The sequence below is a fragment of the Pongo abelii genome, chromosome 19 (genome assembly GCF_028885655.2).
Source record: "Pongo abelii isolate AG06213 chromosome 19, NHGRI_mPonAbe1-v2.0_pri, whole genome shotgun sequence".
Taxonomy (NCBI): domain Eukaryota; kingdom Metazoa; phylum Chordata; class Mammalia; order Primates; family Hominidae; genus Pongo; species Pongo abelii.
This window is the reverse complement of record NC_072004.2, coordinates 76,882,677-76,899,882: the sequence shown is the minus strand read 5'-3', so window position 1 is coordinate 76,899,882 and position 17,206 is coordinate 76,882,677. Positions and strand designations below refer to the sequence as shown.

At 45.7% G+C, this 17,206-nt stretch overlaps 1 protein-coding gene, 1 long non-coding RNA gene and 1 other non-coding gene across 9 annotated transcripts in view; 1 reads left to right on the top strand and 2 right to left on the bottom strand.

The window, feature by feature from the left end:
• Positions 1 to 13,445, bottom strand: part of GOSR2 (golgi SNAP receptor complex member 2) — a 29,132-nt gene extending 15,687 nt beyond the window's left edge. For 3 of the 7 annotated variants that reach the window (XM_002827388.4, XM_054537170.2, XM_009251625.4), the window contains exon 1: positions 2,487 to 2,600. In XM_002827388.4, the coding sequence (XP_002827434.1) occupies positions 2,487 to 2,515 (29 nt within the window). In that variant the 5' untranslated portion in view covers positions 2,516 to 2,600. Of the gene's footprint in view, positions 1 to 2,438; positions 2,602 to 13,420 lie in introns of those variants that run through there. The other 4 variants (XM_024235212.3, XM_009251626.4, XM_054537169.2 and 1 more) reach the window with 3 other exon arrangements.
• On the bottom strand, positions 4,458 to 4,583 carry LOC112129812 (U6atac minor spliceosomal RNA). Its single transcript, XR_002912164.1, has one exon. It is a non-coding gene; the product is annotated as a U6atac minor spliceosomal RNA (small nuclear RNA).
• On the top strand, positions 13,173 to 16,731 carry LOC129051411 (uncharacterized). The gene is made up of 3 exons (XR_008515639.2): positions 13,173 to 13,794; positions 14,521 to 14,932; positions 16,214 to 16,731. It is a non-coding gene; the product is annotated as an uncharacterized LOC129051411 (long non-coding RNA).
• Positions 16,732 to 17,206: the final 475 nt, after the last annotated feature.

Sequence of the window (17,206 nt, the reverse complement as noted above, 5' to 3'; positions counted from 1 at the left end):
TTGTGTCAACTCAGCTACAATCACTAATTTCTGCAGTTGCGAAAGTTCATTGCTGGTGCTCACTGGACTCCACGTGTTTCCTGTGAAAGTCATTCAGTCATCAGTTCTGTATCATGGAACTGAAAGGAGCCTTACAGTTTAACCAGCCCAAACTATAATATCATTCTACAGATGAGGAAAAATAAAGTAAGGAGGTCTAGAACCAGAACTCCCACTCCTGGTTCAGCACTTGAGAGGAAAGACAGACAAGATACTGCAGCATAAAAGAAGGTAAACTCCTCGAGGGCAGGGCTGTGCTGCCAGCACTGAGAATGGTGCACAGCACATAGTAGGTGCTCAATAAATATTCAATGAATTAATGAGTGTCGGGGTAACAGAGGGCCTAATAGTTGTGGGGCAAAGCTGGCCCACTGCTTGTTTTGATAAATAAAATTGTACTGGAACACAGGTACATCAATTAGTTTACATATTGTCTATGGCTGTTTTCCCAATATAACAGAAGAGTAGTAACTACAGAGACTGTATAGCCCACAGAGCCTAAAATATTTACTATCTGGCCCTTAACAGAAAAAACTGGCAAGCTGCTAGAGTCCAAGGGTGCATTGTTGGAGGCCTACAGAGCATCTACACTCCACACACCTTGTTTGGGGTACCATTTAGAATTCCTCTTCTGAGCCATGCAGTTTTCGCTGTGATTAGCTGCACTGAAAACAAGTAGTCTAAGACTCTCTAAACAAAGTTATTCTTGAATATAAAATGGGTCATGGCCTTCTTGGCAACATCTTTTAACTAAATTAACTAGATAAGACCATACATAACAGATTAACTTCAAGGCACTACTATGCCCACTGTGCCCTGCTATTGTGAAAGACAGGCCCTTTCTTAGTAACATGAACATAATTTCGTTTCATTCTTTCTCTAAATTACTCACAGACTAGTTTAAGTCCCTTCCTACAATGTTTATGTGAGAATAGGGCTCCCCAGTGTAAAAGAAAATTCTGTCATTACAAAGTAGGTTCTGTATTTTCGCCCGCCCAAATGAAACACCTCATCGCCAAAATAAAAGAAACCCATAAACTTAGAAAATGAAAGAGAAAGAGGATCATCACCCTCTTATTCCTAATGCTTCAGGGCATTTCATTTCCAGGCCTTGGGAGTGTGATTTTAAGTGTTTTAATCAACAAAACTACAGCATAAGTTTGAAAGTTCTCAATAAGATAGGTATACACCTCAAAAAATTGAGAAGAGAAACTAAAACAGATACTTCTACACCAGAGTTCATAGCAGTATTATTCTCAATAGCCCAATGGTGGAAACAACTCAAGTGCCCATCAACAGATGAATGGATAACAAAATGTGGTAGATACATACAACGGAATATTATTCAGTCATAAAACGGAATGAAATTCTGGTAACAGGCTACAATATAGATGAACCCTGAAAACATTAAGTGAAATAAGCCAGATACAAAAGGACAAATTCTGTATGACTCCACTTATATTAAGTATCTAGAATAGGTAAATTCATAGAGAGAAGTAAAACAGAGGTTACTAGGTGCTCTGGAAGAAATGAGGTGCTACTGATTAACAGGCACACTGTTTGGGATGACGAAAAAGTTCTGGAAATGGATCGTAGTGATGTAAGTTGTGAATGTACTCAATGTCACTGAATTGTACACTTAAAAATTGTTAAAACAGTAAATCTTATGTTGTGTATATTTTACAATAAAAAATAAAAATCATAAAATTCCGTCCCCCCAAAACAGGGTAAAAATCATAATTCTGCCCCCCCCACGCCAAAAATAGGGTAAAGGGTAAGTATGGCCCCATTACCATACTCAACTACGTATCTCAGCAATTCCAAAAGTGCAGGACGATGCGAATAAAGGACACTACCAAGGAATTTAAGTTATGAGAAGCTAAATTATAATTTGATTTTCTTAGCGATAAACTGTAACCAGATACGATTAACAAGTAATAATAGTGAATGCTACATAGACAGCAATTTCTTTGTACCATAAAAATGTGGTCTTTAGTATAAATCGAATAAGAATACAAATACTTTCCCGTAAGTGCCTTGACTCTCCAATTAAACAGTACACTCCTACGGCCAGGGGTCGTGTCTCCTACTCCGTGTCTCCTCTCGAGGTCTACCAACCAGGAGCACCGAGTTGACAAGTGCTGGACAAAGTTTTATAAACTGCAGGTGCCACTTTCCCCTCACCCAGTCTACCCAGCAGGTAGTCACGGACTTGCAGACCCCAGGAGTCATCTGCCCCACGTCTCCAGGCCCCAGGCTGAACCCACTGTCTGTGGCTGACCTGGGAGTCCCGCCAAGGATTAAGCACTTCGGAGGCATCCCCAGCAGTGCCCTGGCGGAAAAACTCGCCCTCTACCCTGGCGGACGTCCGAGGCCCCAGCCCCAGAAGCCAGCCTCACCTGGCCTCGCCTCGTCTAGCCCCTGCCCGCTCCCCGACCGGCCCTCACTTGTGCGTTTGCTGGTACAGGGGCTCCATGTCGCCGGCCCGGCCGGCCACGGCTCCGGCTCTGACTTCCTCGGAACACGTCCTCACAGCCCCCCTTCCGGTTTCCGGCTTCCGGTCGCAGGACCCTCCCTCCCCTACCGGCCAGAGCTGCCCGCACGCGCGCCTTACTAGCAGTGGTTGCGAGAGCGAAGAAGGGGAAGGAGAAATGAGGCCGGCGACGGAAGGATAAGTGTAGTCACAGGCTCGGCTTCACGTGAAGGGCAAGGAGGTGTAGATGTTCGCTGAAGGCTCGCCTCAGGATTCAGTCAGGCATTAGGAAGGACAATCGCGGGATACTAACGAGAAGTCCTCAGAGCAAAGTTGAAGGCGAACCAGGATCACCTGCTCTTCTCTGCCGCAGAGAGGACGGGAGGTTCTTGCTTGGCTTCACTTTAAACCATTTAATCGGGGGTCTGGAGATTTCGCTCTTCACTGTTTTTCCTGGCGCAAGCTTTTCCTGTTTCGCGTTTGTCTACTCACTCTCCCGCCTGTCTACCCCCCATTCCTGTTTATCCATCCAGTAAACCTACATTGAATGAGTGGTTATTATGTGTCATGTGTAAAGTAGGGAAAACCGGGTTCCTCCTGCCCTCAAAGAGGTTCTGGTCTGGGAAAGGAAATAAGATATGTATACTGTCAAAAGACAAAATTACAAGAAATGTAGATATAGATTTTTTTCTTTATTTTATTATTTTTTATTATTATACTTTAAGTTCTAGGGCACATGTGCACAACGTGCAGGTTTGTTACATATGTATACACGTGCCATGTTGGTGTGCTGCACCCATTAACTCGTCATTTACATTAGGTATATCTCCTAATGCTATCCCTCCACCCTCTCCCCACCCCACAACAGGCCCCGGTGTGTGATGTCCCCCTTCCTGTGTCCAAGTGTTCTCATTGTTCAATTCCCACCTATGAGTGAGAACATGTGATGTTTGGCTTTTTGTCCTTGCAATAGTTTGCTGAGAATGATGGTTTCCAGCTTCATCCATGTCCCTACAAAGGACATGAACTCATCATTTTTTATGGCTGCGTAGTATTCCATGGTGTACATGTGCCACATTTTCTTAATCCAGTCTATCATTGTTGGACATTTGGGTTGGTTCCTGGTCTTTGCTATTGTGAATAGTGCTGCAATAAACATACGTGTGCATATGTCTTTATAGCAGCGTGATTTATAATCCTTTGGGTATATACCCAGTAATGGGATGGCTGGGTCAAATGGTATTTCTAGTTCTAGATCCCTGAGGAATCGCCACACTGTCTTCCACAATGGTTGAGCCAGTTTACAGTCCCACCAACAGTGTAAAAGTGTTCTTATTTCTCCACATCCTCTCCAGCAGCTGTTGTTTCCTGACTTTTTAATGATCGCCATTCTAACTGGTGTGAGATGGTATCTCATTGTGGTTTTGATTTGCATTTCTCTGATGGTCAGTGATGATGAGCATTTTTTCATGTGTCTGTTGGCTGCATAAATGTCTTCTTTTGAGAAGTGTCTGTTCATATCCTTCGCCCACTTGTTGATGGGGTTGTTTGTTTTTTTCTTGTAAATTTGTTTGAGTTCAATGTAGATTCTGGATATTAGCCCTTTGTCAGATGAGTAGATTGCAAAAATTTTCTCCCATTCTGTAGGTTGCCTGTTCACTCTGATGGTAGTTTCTTTGGCTGTGCAGAAGCTCTTTAGTTTAATTAGATCCCATTTGTCAATTTTGGCTTTCGTTGCCATTGCTTTTGGTGTTTTAGACGTGAAGTCCTTGCCCATGCCTATGTCCTGAATGATATTGCCTAGGTTTTCCTCTAGGGTTTTTATGGTTTTAGGTCTAACATGTAAGTCTTTAATCCATCTTGAATTAATTTTTGTATAAGGTGTAAGGAAGGGATCCAGTTTCAGCTTTCTCCATATGGCTAGCTAGTTTTCCCAGCACCATTTCAAAAACGATGGTTAGATGCCACGAAGTAGGTGGCAATGCCTTAACCGTATGCATGTTGTCAGGCCCAAGGGCCTCTTCCATCCTTGTCGAAGGGAGTGCTAACCTTCTCTCCTTTCATACAACACAGTTATAGATCTTAACTGGCTATTTGCGATTCTAGCACCAGGCAACGCCTTATTCTATAAAATAGAATGAGTATTCTTATCAGCTGAGCAGAGGAGATTGTCTCTATAGACAGAAAAGGGCTGAAAAAAAAAAAGCAGAAACAAACAACAAGTTTCAAAGTTATTTTACTTGTATTGGTTAAGGCAGAAAGGACTTCCTTTATCGTGGGGATATGGCTATTTTCCCTCTCTTCTGATTTCTCCGAAGGTCAGATGAACAGCTTAATTTCGGCTTTGTGGCTTGGAACTTTAGCATGAGTGACTCTATTTCGGTTTGGCCTGTTGCGCCTAGCGCAGGAGCTCAGTCCAAACCAATGGCTTTCTATGAATTTTATTTGTCAAGACAAACATTCTACAAGGTAGAAAATCCAAAGAGGTTGAGCTGAGCTGGGGGTCGTCTCTAGGAGGAGATTTAGGAGAGACTTAATGAAGGGGTGGCATTTGAGCCAGGACTGGGATTTGGACACTTCTTTGTCTCCACATAGGCTATCCCGTTTCCATCCTCCAAGCTTATCTGCTATTCCTCCCAAGGCAGGAGATGTTCTTTTCTTTGACAAGTTGATACTTCTCTTTTCCTGGATCCTGGATCCCACCCAGTTTTGTGTCCCAAGAGACTGTCCACCCATATACATTCTTTTTCTAAAATTATTTTTTTCACTTATTCTATAATTGAGCATCTACGATATACCACGCACGGATACTGGAGATAGGAACACAAGCAAGACACAGCCTCCCATATTTCTCATGGTCTGCTGGGAGGACTAATCATACCCTCAAGCTACATTATTAAGTAGAATACATGCTACAATTGATACAAAGTACCATTTCCATGGGAAGGGCAAGAAGGGTTCATGGACAAAATAGCATATGAATAGGACCTTCAAGAATCAATAGAATTTTAACAGTGTCTTGTATATACTAACCACTCTGAAAATGTTTATTGTGTCTGCCTGGTAGAGATGAAGAGGAGGGCATTTGAGGCTGAGGGAATAGCTTGAGCAAAGTCAAACAGAAGGAAAGAACATGAATCTCCTCTGGCTGGATTCAGGGTGTTTGGGGCAATAATAGTAGTCGAAGAAAGGTTAGAACGAGATCATAGGAAATTTTTTTTTCTTTTTTTTTTTTTTTGAGATGGAGTCTCGTTCTGTTGCCCAGGCTGGAATGCAATGGTGAAATCTTGGTTCACTGCAACCTCCGCCTCCTGGGTTCAAGCGATTCTCCTGCCTCAGCCTCCTGAGTAGCTAGGATTACAGGCACCCATCACCACGCCCAGCTAATTTTTGTATTTCTAGTAGAGACAGGGTTTCACCATGTTGGTCAGGCTGGTCTCGAACTCCCGACCTCAGGTGATCAACCCGCTTTGGCCTCCCAAAGTGCTGGGGTTACAGGCATGAGCCACTGCGCCTGGCCAGGAAATCTTAAATGTCAGTGTTGGGTTTTTATTTGTAGATTTTTATTCTGTGGGTAGTTGGAAGCTATCGGAAAAATCTATCAGAGGATAGTAATGTAAAAAATTTCTCAAATAATTTTCATGCCTATGTCTTGTTTTCCTTTGGGTCTCATGGCATCCCTGGGAGGTGGATAAGGCAGATAAGGAAATTGAAGTCCAGAAGATCTCCCTTCTGCCTCTCAGTCTCTTAAGTCTTTATACGTATTTAGGCCTTCCTCTAAATAGAAGAAAACTCCACTCTCCAGCTTACTGCATTTTTAACTTATATCCCATTTTTTCTTTTTCTTGTATGGCTAAACCACTTGGATAATTGATATATACTGCTGACATTCTCTTGGCATGACTTACCCTCCAGCCTCTCCTTCATTTTACTAGAACGTTTTCTAGGCTCACCAGAGTCCACTTGACTTAGTCCATTGGTCTCCTTCCATAAATCATCCTACATTATAGATTCATTGAGCTGATAACTGTGTGTCAAGCACAATGCAAGGGCTGATATACAAAGATGAGTAAGACACCACCTTACCATAGCAGCTCTTTAATATACTGGGAGGTAAACATCTATACAGATAATAGATAATTAGAATCCTATGTGGTGAGTGTGGGGTACAGTAACTGGGAACTATGGGATGACAAGGAGGGAACACTTAGCCTAGTTTGGTGACTCAAGAGAGCTTCAAAGAGGAAATGACACCTAAACTGAATCTTGGAAGATAAGGCCAGTGGGGAAAACATCCCAGGAGGAGGAAACAACGTACACAAAAGCAAAGATATATGATGTGCAGGGGAAACTACAAGCAGTTTGATGTTACTAGAACAAAATGCGCAAAAAGACAAAGGACAAGGCCAGAGAGGTAGCCTGTGGCCAAGTCAGTCTAAGGAACTGGACTTCATTCTGTAGGAGGGAGGGAGCTGCAGTCCAATGATCCTTGTGGTTCAGGGGGAGCTATTTCATTAGTACTTCATTGGTGAGTAAATTGTGTGTGTGTGTGTGTGTGTGTGTGTCTGCCTGCTATATTTCTATCAGGTTAGTGCAAAAATAATTGTGGTTTTGCAATTACTTTTAATGGCAAACCACAATTACTTTTGCACCAACCTAATGCCTACATATCTACATATTTATCTGTCACATTGACAGGACTGTATCTAGGTTTTGTGGGGCCCCAAGCAAATGTTTTTGTGGGCCCAGTCTTTATATGCAGTTTGATTAAAAACTGTGTTATAGGCCGGGTGCAGTGTTCACGCCTGTAATCCCAGCACTTAGTGAGGCCAAGGCGGGTGGATCAAGAGGTCAAGAGATCGAGACCTTCCTGGCCAACGTGGTGAAACCTCTTCTCTACTAAAAATACAAAAACTAGCTGGGCATGGTGGCACGTACCTGTAGTCCCAGCTACTCAGGAGGCTGAGGGAGGAGAATCACTTGAACCCGGGAGGTGGAGGTTGCAGTGAGCTGAGATCGTGCCACTGCACTCCAGCCTGGGTGACAGAGCGAGATTCCGTATCAAAAAACAAACAAACAAACAAGCAAAACTGTGTTATAAAATTCATGGACTCATGTGAGGAATAGTGATTTAACAACAAAGATTTAGAATAATTAGTAGAGAAAAGTACTTAGATATTTGTTTATTGTCTAATAAGTGCATGTGAATATTCTTTACAGTGTTCAGGTACCATCGCTTTCTGACTGGGTCCAGGAACTATCTCCTTATTTTATTGTCAAATGTGCTATTTCTCGCTAGTTTCTGGCTACATGAGAAAAGGGGAACAACGTTGTTATTCACAATGCCATGACTCTTCAGAACCTGTTTGTATTGGCCTATGTAGTTTTCTTTGCCCCTCCAGTTCCTAATGCCATTTATTTAAAGCTGGTACTGCAGAGAGTCCCCACTAGGGCAACGCCAAGCGGAAATGTGGGATTGGAGCCACCAGAGTCCGTAGTAGGGCAGTGCCTAGTGAAGCAGTGGGAATGGAGTCATCTCCAAGACCACAAAACTGTAGTCCTACCAGTATGCAACTCCAGCCTGGGAACTGTAGGCAGGAGACTCCAATCCATCAGAGCGGCTGCATGGACCGAGCCTAGAAAGGCTGTAGAGGTGGGACTGCCCAAAGCTTTGGGGGCCCAGCCTCCCAGCATGTCCAGGAGTAGGACATGAATCAGAGATTATTCTCTAGCTTTAAGACTTAATGTTGTTTTCCCTGTTGGGTTTTGGACTTACTTGGGACCAGTTACCCTTCTTTTCTTGCCTAGTTCTCACTTTTGGAATGGGAATGTCTATCCTATGCCTGTACCATCATTGTATTTTGGAAAAAGATAACTTGTTTTGATTTCACAGGCTCACAGCTGGAGGAATTTGCCTTAGGATGAATCGTGCCTTCAGTCTCACCTATATCTGTTTTAGATGAGACTTTGGACTTTGGGCTTTTGAGTTGATGCTGGGTTGAGTTAAGACTTTTGGGACTATTGGGATGGAATGAATACATTTTGCAAGTGAGAAGGACATAAATTTGGCAGGGGGCCAGGGGGAGAATTTTATGCTTTGAATGTGTCCCCCCAAAATTCATACGTTGGAAACTTGGCTGCCATTGTGGCAGTACTGAAAGGTGGGGCCTTTGGGAGCCAATCGGGTCACAAGGACAGAGCCTTCATGAATGGATTGATGTTGTTACTACAGGAGTGGACTCCTGATAAAAGGATAAGTTTGGCTGCCATTGTCTGTCTGTTTCATGTACTAACTTCTGCCTTTCACTTTTCCATCATGGGATGAACTTCACCAGATGACGGTGCCATGCTCTTGGACTTACCAGCCTCCGGAACTATGAGCTGAATAAACGTCTTTTCTTTAAACATTACCCAGTGTGTGGTATTCTATTATGGCAGCAGAAAATAGACTAAGACAGCTGGTTGTGTTGATAATGCCATTTATTTAATGCTGGTTACATCATTACTCATGATGCTGCACCATTCTTCACTCTACCTACAAATACTGGCTTCATAACTCAAAGTTGGTCCCCGTGCTACTTTAGTGATGATACCAATGGCAAGTTTTGCTTAGAGTATGCAGAAAAATGTGAATAAAATTTCACCGATCAGCGTTTTATATGTATGTTTACAACAATATATCATCCAACCACATCTTCTCTTGAATTCTTTAGGCCTTAATCACTGAATTCCTAGAAGGTGATCTCTTTCAGTGTTGACTGCACCCCTGCCTTCCACACACTGAAACCAGTTGTCCGGGGCGGGAGTGGATAGGCTCAGGGCCCATGGGTGGAGCAAGAAGAGAAGTTCCATTCATGTAAGGAACATCTGGCCCTCACCTGGAACAGCTTAAAACCAACCCAGTATCTCATTAGATCACTATATTGATCAGAGGCAAGAGAGGACATTGATTGTAAAAGCTAGTTGGCATTACAGCACAATGGTCTTGAATGGAGAAGATAGGCATGGCCTCTTCTGGAGGATTGCCTGACATGTGGTGCAAAGCCTTGGAGAGGGGTGAACACCCTGTACCAGCTGGAGGTGGGGGACTCTAGCAGTCAGGTTAAAGGATGCATCCACTCTCATTATTGTGTCATGCCAGAGGTGGCACTGTGGTCATCAATGTGGTGAGAGCCAGGGCATTGACCCACACAGGTGGCTAAACGTGGCTCAACCTCAAGGGTTGGTGGTGAACTGTTAGTAGCCCAGAGTTCTGAACTCATATATCCAATGTGAATCACCCCAAATTAGCCAATCAGTACCATTCTAGTGGCCCAGTATTGTTCAATGCCATAAAATAAATACTGTGCTGGTCAGCAGAAGCAATCTACTTGTCAGGTTGCCCTGGACAACCCCATAGGCATGAGCCCTGAAGCACCTCAGGGCATTTGGCCAACCACACAGATCAAGAGGTGGGTCATGGAGTACTCTGAAGAGAAACCAACTGAGATGATCCCAGCCACTGAAGAGGACTTAGAATATTTCAAGAAGAGCACTCAAAAGTGTGGGGTTCCCTGAGAATCTGGTCTGGGGCCTGAGCTAGGGACCCTGCTTGCCTAGGTCTTAGGGCAAATTGTGTAATAAAATAGAGATGATCTCATATTCTTTGCTACTGCTACCATTGAGAGGTGGAGTCTGGTTTTATTCCCTCTAAACCTGAGCTGGCCTTAATGACTTCCTGGACCAATAGAATGTGAAAGAAGTGAAATTCTGGGATTTTCAAGGCCAGGTTATAAGAAGCCCTGCAGCTTCCACCCAGCTTCTTGCAGCACTCACTCTGGGAGCCCCAGCCATCATGGAAGAAGCCCAGCAACCTGAGGCCATCATGCTGGAAAGGCCACGTTAGGGGCTCCCGTTACCATTCCCAGCTGAGTCCAGTCTTCCAGCCATTCCCACCAAGGCATCATACATGTGGGATTGTACCCTGTGTGTCTATCTGTCAGCTGAATCCTACTGTGTGACCTCTGTAGACTCCATCTGAAATAGAATTGCCCAGCTGAGCCTCTGGTTGAATTCCTGTCCCACAAAATCAAGAGATATAGTAAAATGGATGAATTTTAAGCCACTAACTTTTGGGCTAATTTGTTATGCAGCAATAGATAACCAACCTCAAAGAGTTTCTCATGTAGTTGGGATGAGAGGGTACAGGGCTTGTGAAAATATAACAGTGCAAGACAGTGTGCGAGTGTGTAATGAGTAGTAAGGACAATTAAGTTCTATCAGAATGCAGGAAAGAAAGATCCCTTTGAATTATCATGACAAAGGAAGACTTTCTAGAGTACATGTGATTTCAGCTGGACCTAGAAATACAAGGATGTATGGAAAGGCAGGCACAGGGCATTCCTGGCAGGCAGTGAGATAAAGTTGGAAAGGATATAGGTAGGCCCAGGAGGCAATCTGTGTGGTTCCTCTTGGCTAAGGCAAAGAGTTTCTTTTCTTTCCTTTTTCTTTTCCTTTTTTATTTTTATTTTTTTTGAGATGGAGTCTCACTCTGTTGCCCAGGCTGGAGTACAGTGACATGATCTAAGCTCACTGCAACCTCCACTTTCCGGGTTCAAGAGATTCTCCTGCCTCAGCCTCCCGAGTAGCTGGGACTACAGGCATGCACCACTACGCCTGGCTAATTTTTTTTGTATTTTTAGTAGAGACAGGGTTGCACCATGTTGGTCAGGCTGGTCTCAAACTCCTGACCTCAAATGATCTGCCTGCCTTGGCCTCCCGAAGCGCTGGGATTACAGGCATGAGCCACTATGCCTGGCCAGGACAGAGAGTTTCTGCAGTGGAGGAAGATTGAATTAGACTGGTGAGTCAGTGATGTCGCAGACAGGAAAAATGTTTTGCCTCCACCCTATGACCATGGGTAATATCTGACAGGCTTTTGGCCTCAGGTAATGGGATGAAGTCGTGTTTCAGGAAAATCAATGTGATGACATGTTTGCACCTTTACCTGAACTTCAGGAAGTGCCCCACAGTTCTAGAGTTCCAGAATTCAGCAACCCAAGTCATAGTGTGTTTGTTCCCTTTGTGGTGAGACAAACTTGAAACACATCTCTCTGAAGAGGACTTTTGGTCTAACTTGATGAAACTTAATTCTTATCTCTGGAACTGTATTAATTTGTTTTGTCTTTCTAGCCATCTCAACAAGATGAACTAGAATAATTCTTTTTTTTTGAGATGGAGTTTCGCTCTTATTACCCAGGCTGGAGTGCAGTGGCATGATCTCGGCTCACTGCAACCTCCACCTCCCAGGTTCAGGCGATTCTCCTGCCTCAGCCTCTAGAGTAGCTGGGATTACAGGCACCCACCAGCACACCTGGCTAATTTTTGTATTTTTAGTAGAGACGGGGTTTCACCGTGTTGGCCAGGCTGGTCTCGAACTCCTGACGTCAGGTGATCCACTTGCCTCGGCCTCCCAAAGTGCTGGGATTATAGGCGTTAGCCACTGCACCCAGCTGAAATAGGATAATTCTATTATCCCTTCTCTTAAACTATTAGTGTCCCCTCTACTCTCCTGGCCTGGTCACTCCCCTTCCCAGTGCACTTTCGGATTCTTTTTCCTCCTGGCCGCCCCGCTATTGTGTGTCCCACCTGTACCAATGCTCACATGCCACCTTGCACAGTTGGGGCCAGCTGTGAATATGTCCCACTTCCCCTACTAAACCACGAGAGCGCATCGAGATGGCCTCATCATTCTTCAGCCACCCCCTCCACTTTCAATCATCCTCTTCAAAGTTCCCGAAAAGATCTTTCTAAAACACAGAGTAGGCTGGGTGCAGTGGCTCACACCTGTAATCCCAGCACTTTGGGAGGCCGAGGCAAGCGGATCACCCAAAGTCAGGAGTTTGCAACCAGTCTAGCCAACGTGGTGAAACCTGTCTCTACTAAAAACAAAAATTAGCCGGGCATGGTGGCACATGTCTGTAGTCCCAGCTACTCGGGAGGCTGAGGCAGGAGAATCGCTTGAACCCAGGAGGCAGAGGCTGCAGTGAGCCGAGATCGTGCCACTGCACTCCAGCGTGGGCGACAGAGTGAGACTCTGTCAAAATAAATAAAAATAAAAAAGTAAAAAATGAAACACAGAGTTGGTGCCTTGCCATGCTAAGCCTTTTGATGGCACCCTGGTGTCTAGAGAACACAGTAATATCCTCATCGTGGCAGACAGAGCCCTCCGTACTGGCCTCATCCTGGTCATTTCCCCCATCCTAACTAGAATAATTGCAGCTCTCCTCACAAGGCCTTTGTGTCTTCTGGCCTTTGCATGCACTGTTCCCTGTGCTTCAAACACCCTTCCCTCTGCCTCAGGCCTAAGCTATTACTGTTCATTCTTCAAGTCCCATTCTGAATTCCACCTTCCTTGGGGCACAGCCCCAACCCCTAGGCTGGGCTAGGACCCCTCCCCCATGCTTCCTTAGCACTGGTGCTCCCTCTCAGCACTCGTCACAGGGGTCCCAGTTGTCCATTCACTAGCCCGAGGGTGAAAGATGTGTCTTGCATCCCTGCATTTCCCCGACATCCAGCTCAGTGCCCGGTGTGAGGTAGGTGCTTGTGAAATTTCTGTTGCCTGGAAATGGACTCCATTTCATTAACTCATTCTCCTAAGTATCCTACCTGCTTGGCATTTCAGAAATCTAGAATTATTTGGAAGTCGGCTTTTAGGCAATTAAAAAAAGCCCGCAGCGGTGGAGCCATTCTTGCTGGAAGAGCCGTCACCTGGAATCACTGCGGAGTGCCAAATACAGTGCCTCCCCTTTAGGCATTGGCACAGCTGTGGCTCGTTCTGTGCTCCCATCCGCCTCATGGGAGGCAGGACAGGCATCACCATGCCAGTTTTCTAGACAAGGACACTAAACTTCAGAGAAATTAACTCACCTGCCCAAGCTGGCCAAGCTTGTTGGTGGCAGAAGGGGACTAGGACCAGGCTGCTGTCATAAACCACCCTCCAGGTAGCTGCTGGATCATCTGGCCTTTGTGACCCAAAGAGGGCCGAGTCACACAGATAAACAGGACACCTCTGATGGCTTCCACTCTGGACAGCAACAATGACCCCAGTCACTCCCACCCCAAAGCCAGGGAAACATCATCTTGTCACCTCTGGATTTCTCCTCACCCCCTTGGGTTAAAGCTGAGCAGACAGGGTGGCACTTCTGAATTCAGAGGCTGCAATGAGCTGAGAAAAACAAGCATCTGTGACCCCCTCCAGGACCCACCAAGTAGAGGGGATGTTGCCCCGGGTGCTGCAGGAGGTGGGAAGGGGACTCCAAGGAAGTTGTCCTCCCTAGAAAGTCCATCAGCAAATTGTCTCATGTAGCCATAACAGCCAGGAGCAAGGCAGAGGAGGAGGGTTTTGTCTAAGGAAAACCAGTGTATTGTAAACAGGATAAAAGGGGCTGGAAAGCCCCACTTATCACTGACTAATGTGTCCCCAGGTCATCGGGGAGCTGGACCCCTACCAGCAGCCCTGAGGAGGGAAAGAATTCCCGATTAACCCCATCACCTGTGAGCTGGGCCAGGGCAAAGGTCTGGCTTTGTCTCTTGCTAAACGATTCCCATGGTCATTAGGCATTCGCAGGGCTCAGTAGCATTTCTAGGAAGCCCTCCCAGACTAGAGAAATGCGTTCTGCACCCGCTGCTCTTTGGGGCCATACGGAGCAGGGAGTAGGTGTGCACATCCTTGGGACGGCAGGAGAAGAGGTCTGAGGAAGGCAGAGGTGGCGTGAGGCTGGGGGAAGCTTCAGGGGGAGGATGGTGGTCTTCTAGTCAATCATGGGGGTGGAACAGGCTTGTGTGTCACATCGAGCAATGGGGGTTGGCCTAGTTTAGACTTGAGGGGCTGGCTGAGAGATCAGTCTCTCTGGGCTCTCACTAATAATGATCTCATTCATTCCTTACAAGCTCCTCATATCCAGGTATCTTAATTTGTATTTATTTATTTCATTTATTTTGAGATGGAGTCTCGTTCTGTCACCCAGGCTAGAGTGCAGTGGCGTGATCCCGGCTTACTGCAACCTCCACCTCCCAGTTCAAGCGATTCTCCTGCCTCAGCCTCCTGAGTAGCCGGGACTACAGGCGTGTGCCACCATGCCCAGCTAATTTTTATATTTTTAAGTAGAGATGGGGTTTTACCATGCTGGCCAGACTGGTCTTGAACCCCTGACCTCAGGTGATCCATGCACCTCAGTCTCCCAAAGTGCTGAGATTACAGGCGTGAGCCACAGCGCCCAGCTATCTTAATTTGCAGATGAGAAACAACACTGAGACTCAGCCAAGTTACGTAAAGCATCCAAAGCTACGCAGCAGGCAGATGGCCAGCTGAGACCTAAACTTAGGCCTCACTGACTCCTAGCTTGGGCATGTAAGCACCAGTTGGATCAGATACACCAGGTCAGTATTGAAGTGTGAAGACTTCTGAGGGATGCTCAGATCATCTGAGCTCTACCCTCCTCTCAATGTACTTCACCCCTCTGGGGAGCCTTCTTTGGTTATCTCTATCTCCTTTTGGGACCCCATTTTCCTGGACCATTAAGATGTGGGATAGTAGAAAGAGTTCAGTATTTTCAGACACAAAGCCTGAGTCTGATTCTCCAAGCTGGTCCCTTTGGACAAATCAATTAATTCCTCTGAAACTCATTTTCTTTATCTTTAAGAAGGAAGCAATACTACCCATTCTATGTTCTTCACTGAGTTGAAAGAGAATTAAATGAGAAGGGGCATGAAAGGGCTTTCCATTTTGAGTGTTATTGTCACAGGTGCTCCTGGCCATTTCCCTCTGCACCCACCTTCCTCTCCAAGCATCCTGCCTTCACATTCACCTGCCTCGGCACCGCCATATGCATGTCATGCTCCTGCTCAGGAACCATCAGTGGCTCCCTGCTCCTGCTTCCTTAGCTTGGAATCCTGCCTTCCCCAGACCAACCCACCTCTACCTCCCAAAGTTGAAGCCTCTGCTTCCCTGCCCTGCCTGAGCTGACCGTGGGCTCAAGTCATGGATCCTATGCTGGGTGCTCTAATACGCTGTGTGTTTGCACACCTGTGTGCCTTTGCTGGCTCCCTAAAGTGATTTGTCCCCACTTCCAAGCTGGCTCAGATCCAGCTCCTCCTCCAGCAGCCTTCCCAACCTCTCAGCCCGTGGCAGCCTTTCCACTCCCTTGCCTCGAATGTTCTTGGCATTCACCTTGCTGGAGTGTTGACTTTCCACACGTAATCAGTCTCCAGGTTGGATCATACGCTTCTTGAGGACAAAGAGGTGAGTATGTCTTTCCATGAATCTGCTCAACTACTCCAAGCTAGACAGGTGATGGCTAAGAGGACGTCTTCAGGAATCACTCCATTTCCACGTGGGGTTAGGATGCCTTACCCCACCGTGAGAGTCACTAGAGCAGCGGCACTTGGAGGATCTGGCACACTGGAGGGCTGAATAAACATTGGTGAATTGACTCCCGCTGTGGCAGGCCAGTGTGGAAGCGGAGGTTGTTTTTGGCAGGTGGCAAAGAGTGCCAACCCAGAAGTCCTCTATTCTACAGCACCACAGGACTTGCCCTGAGCATGCAGGAGATCCTGTATCATCCCGACTGACCCATGCCACTCAATGAGTCCTTGGGGTTTCAAGGGGAGAGTGGGAGATGGGGGAATTGAGTAATTGCCTTCCTGCTCATTTGCCCACAGGGAAACGGAGGCCCAGAGAAGAGATGTGATCTGCCCGATTGTGCAGAATTCAGAGCCCGGCTGGAATCTGCATGTCCTGACCCCCATCCGGTGCCCACCTTCCTAACTCTACACTGCCTCTCAGGTGACACGCACAGCAGCAGTGAGCCCTGCAGACAGAGACATTCTAGAACCCAGGCCTGGGACCAGCGCTCAGGAGCCATACTCTCAGCTAGATTGCCTTCAGCCTGCCAGGAGGAGGAGCAGCCCAGCCCAGACTGAAAGCCTCCAAGGAGGAAGTTCTACCGGCTTCTCCATTCCTCCCAACCCACTGTACCTTGTGCATTCCATCTGGAATTTTCTTCTGTTGAAAGGAAGGTGCTGGATGGGAGGAGGAGGGAGAGGATCAGGAAAAACAACTAATAAATACTAGGCTTAATATCTGACACAAGTTTACGTATATAACAAACCTGCACATGTACCCCTGAACTTAAAAGAAAAGTTAAACAAAAAATAAAGGTGCTATTGCCATGACCCAAGCCACAGTGTCTAGAGCTGTGCCATCCAATACGCTAGCTGTCAGCCACATGCAGCTCCTGAGTACTTGAAACGTGGCTAGAGCAAATCGAGATGTGATGTCACTGTAAAGCATACACTGGCTTTCAAAGACAGTACAGAAAAAGGTAAAAAGGTAAAATATGAATATGCTTAATATTTATGTTTTATGTTGAAACAATATTTTTCATCTGTATTGGATTAAATAAAATATATTAAGATTAATTTCATCTGCTCCTTTTTCCATTTTAAATATGCCATCTAGAAATTTAAAATTAAATACATGGCTCATATTAAATATATGCATCTTCCTAGGCACAGCGGCTCACTCCTGCAACCCCAGCACTTTGGAAGGGGAATGCAGGAGGATTGCTTGAGCCCAGGAGTTCAAGACCAGCCTGGGAAACATAGTGAAACCTCATCTCTACAAAAAAAATTAAAAAAATTAGCCAGGTGTGG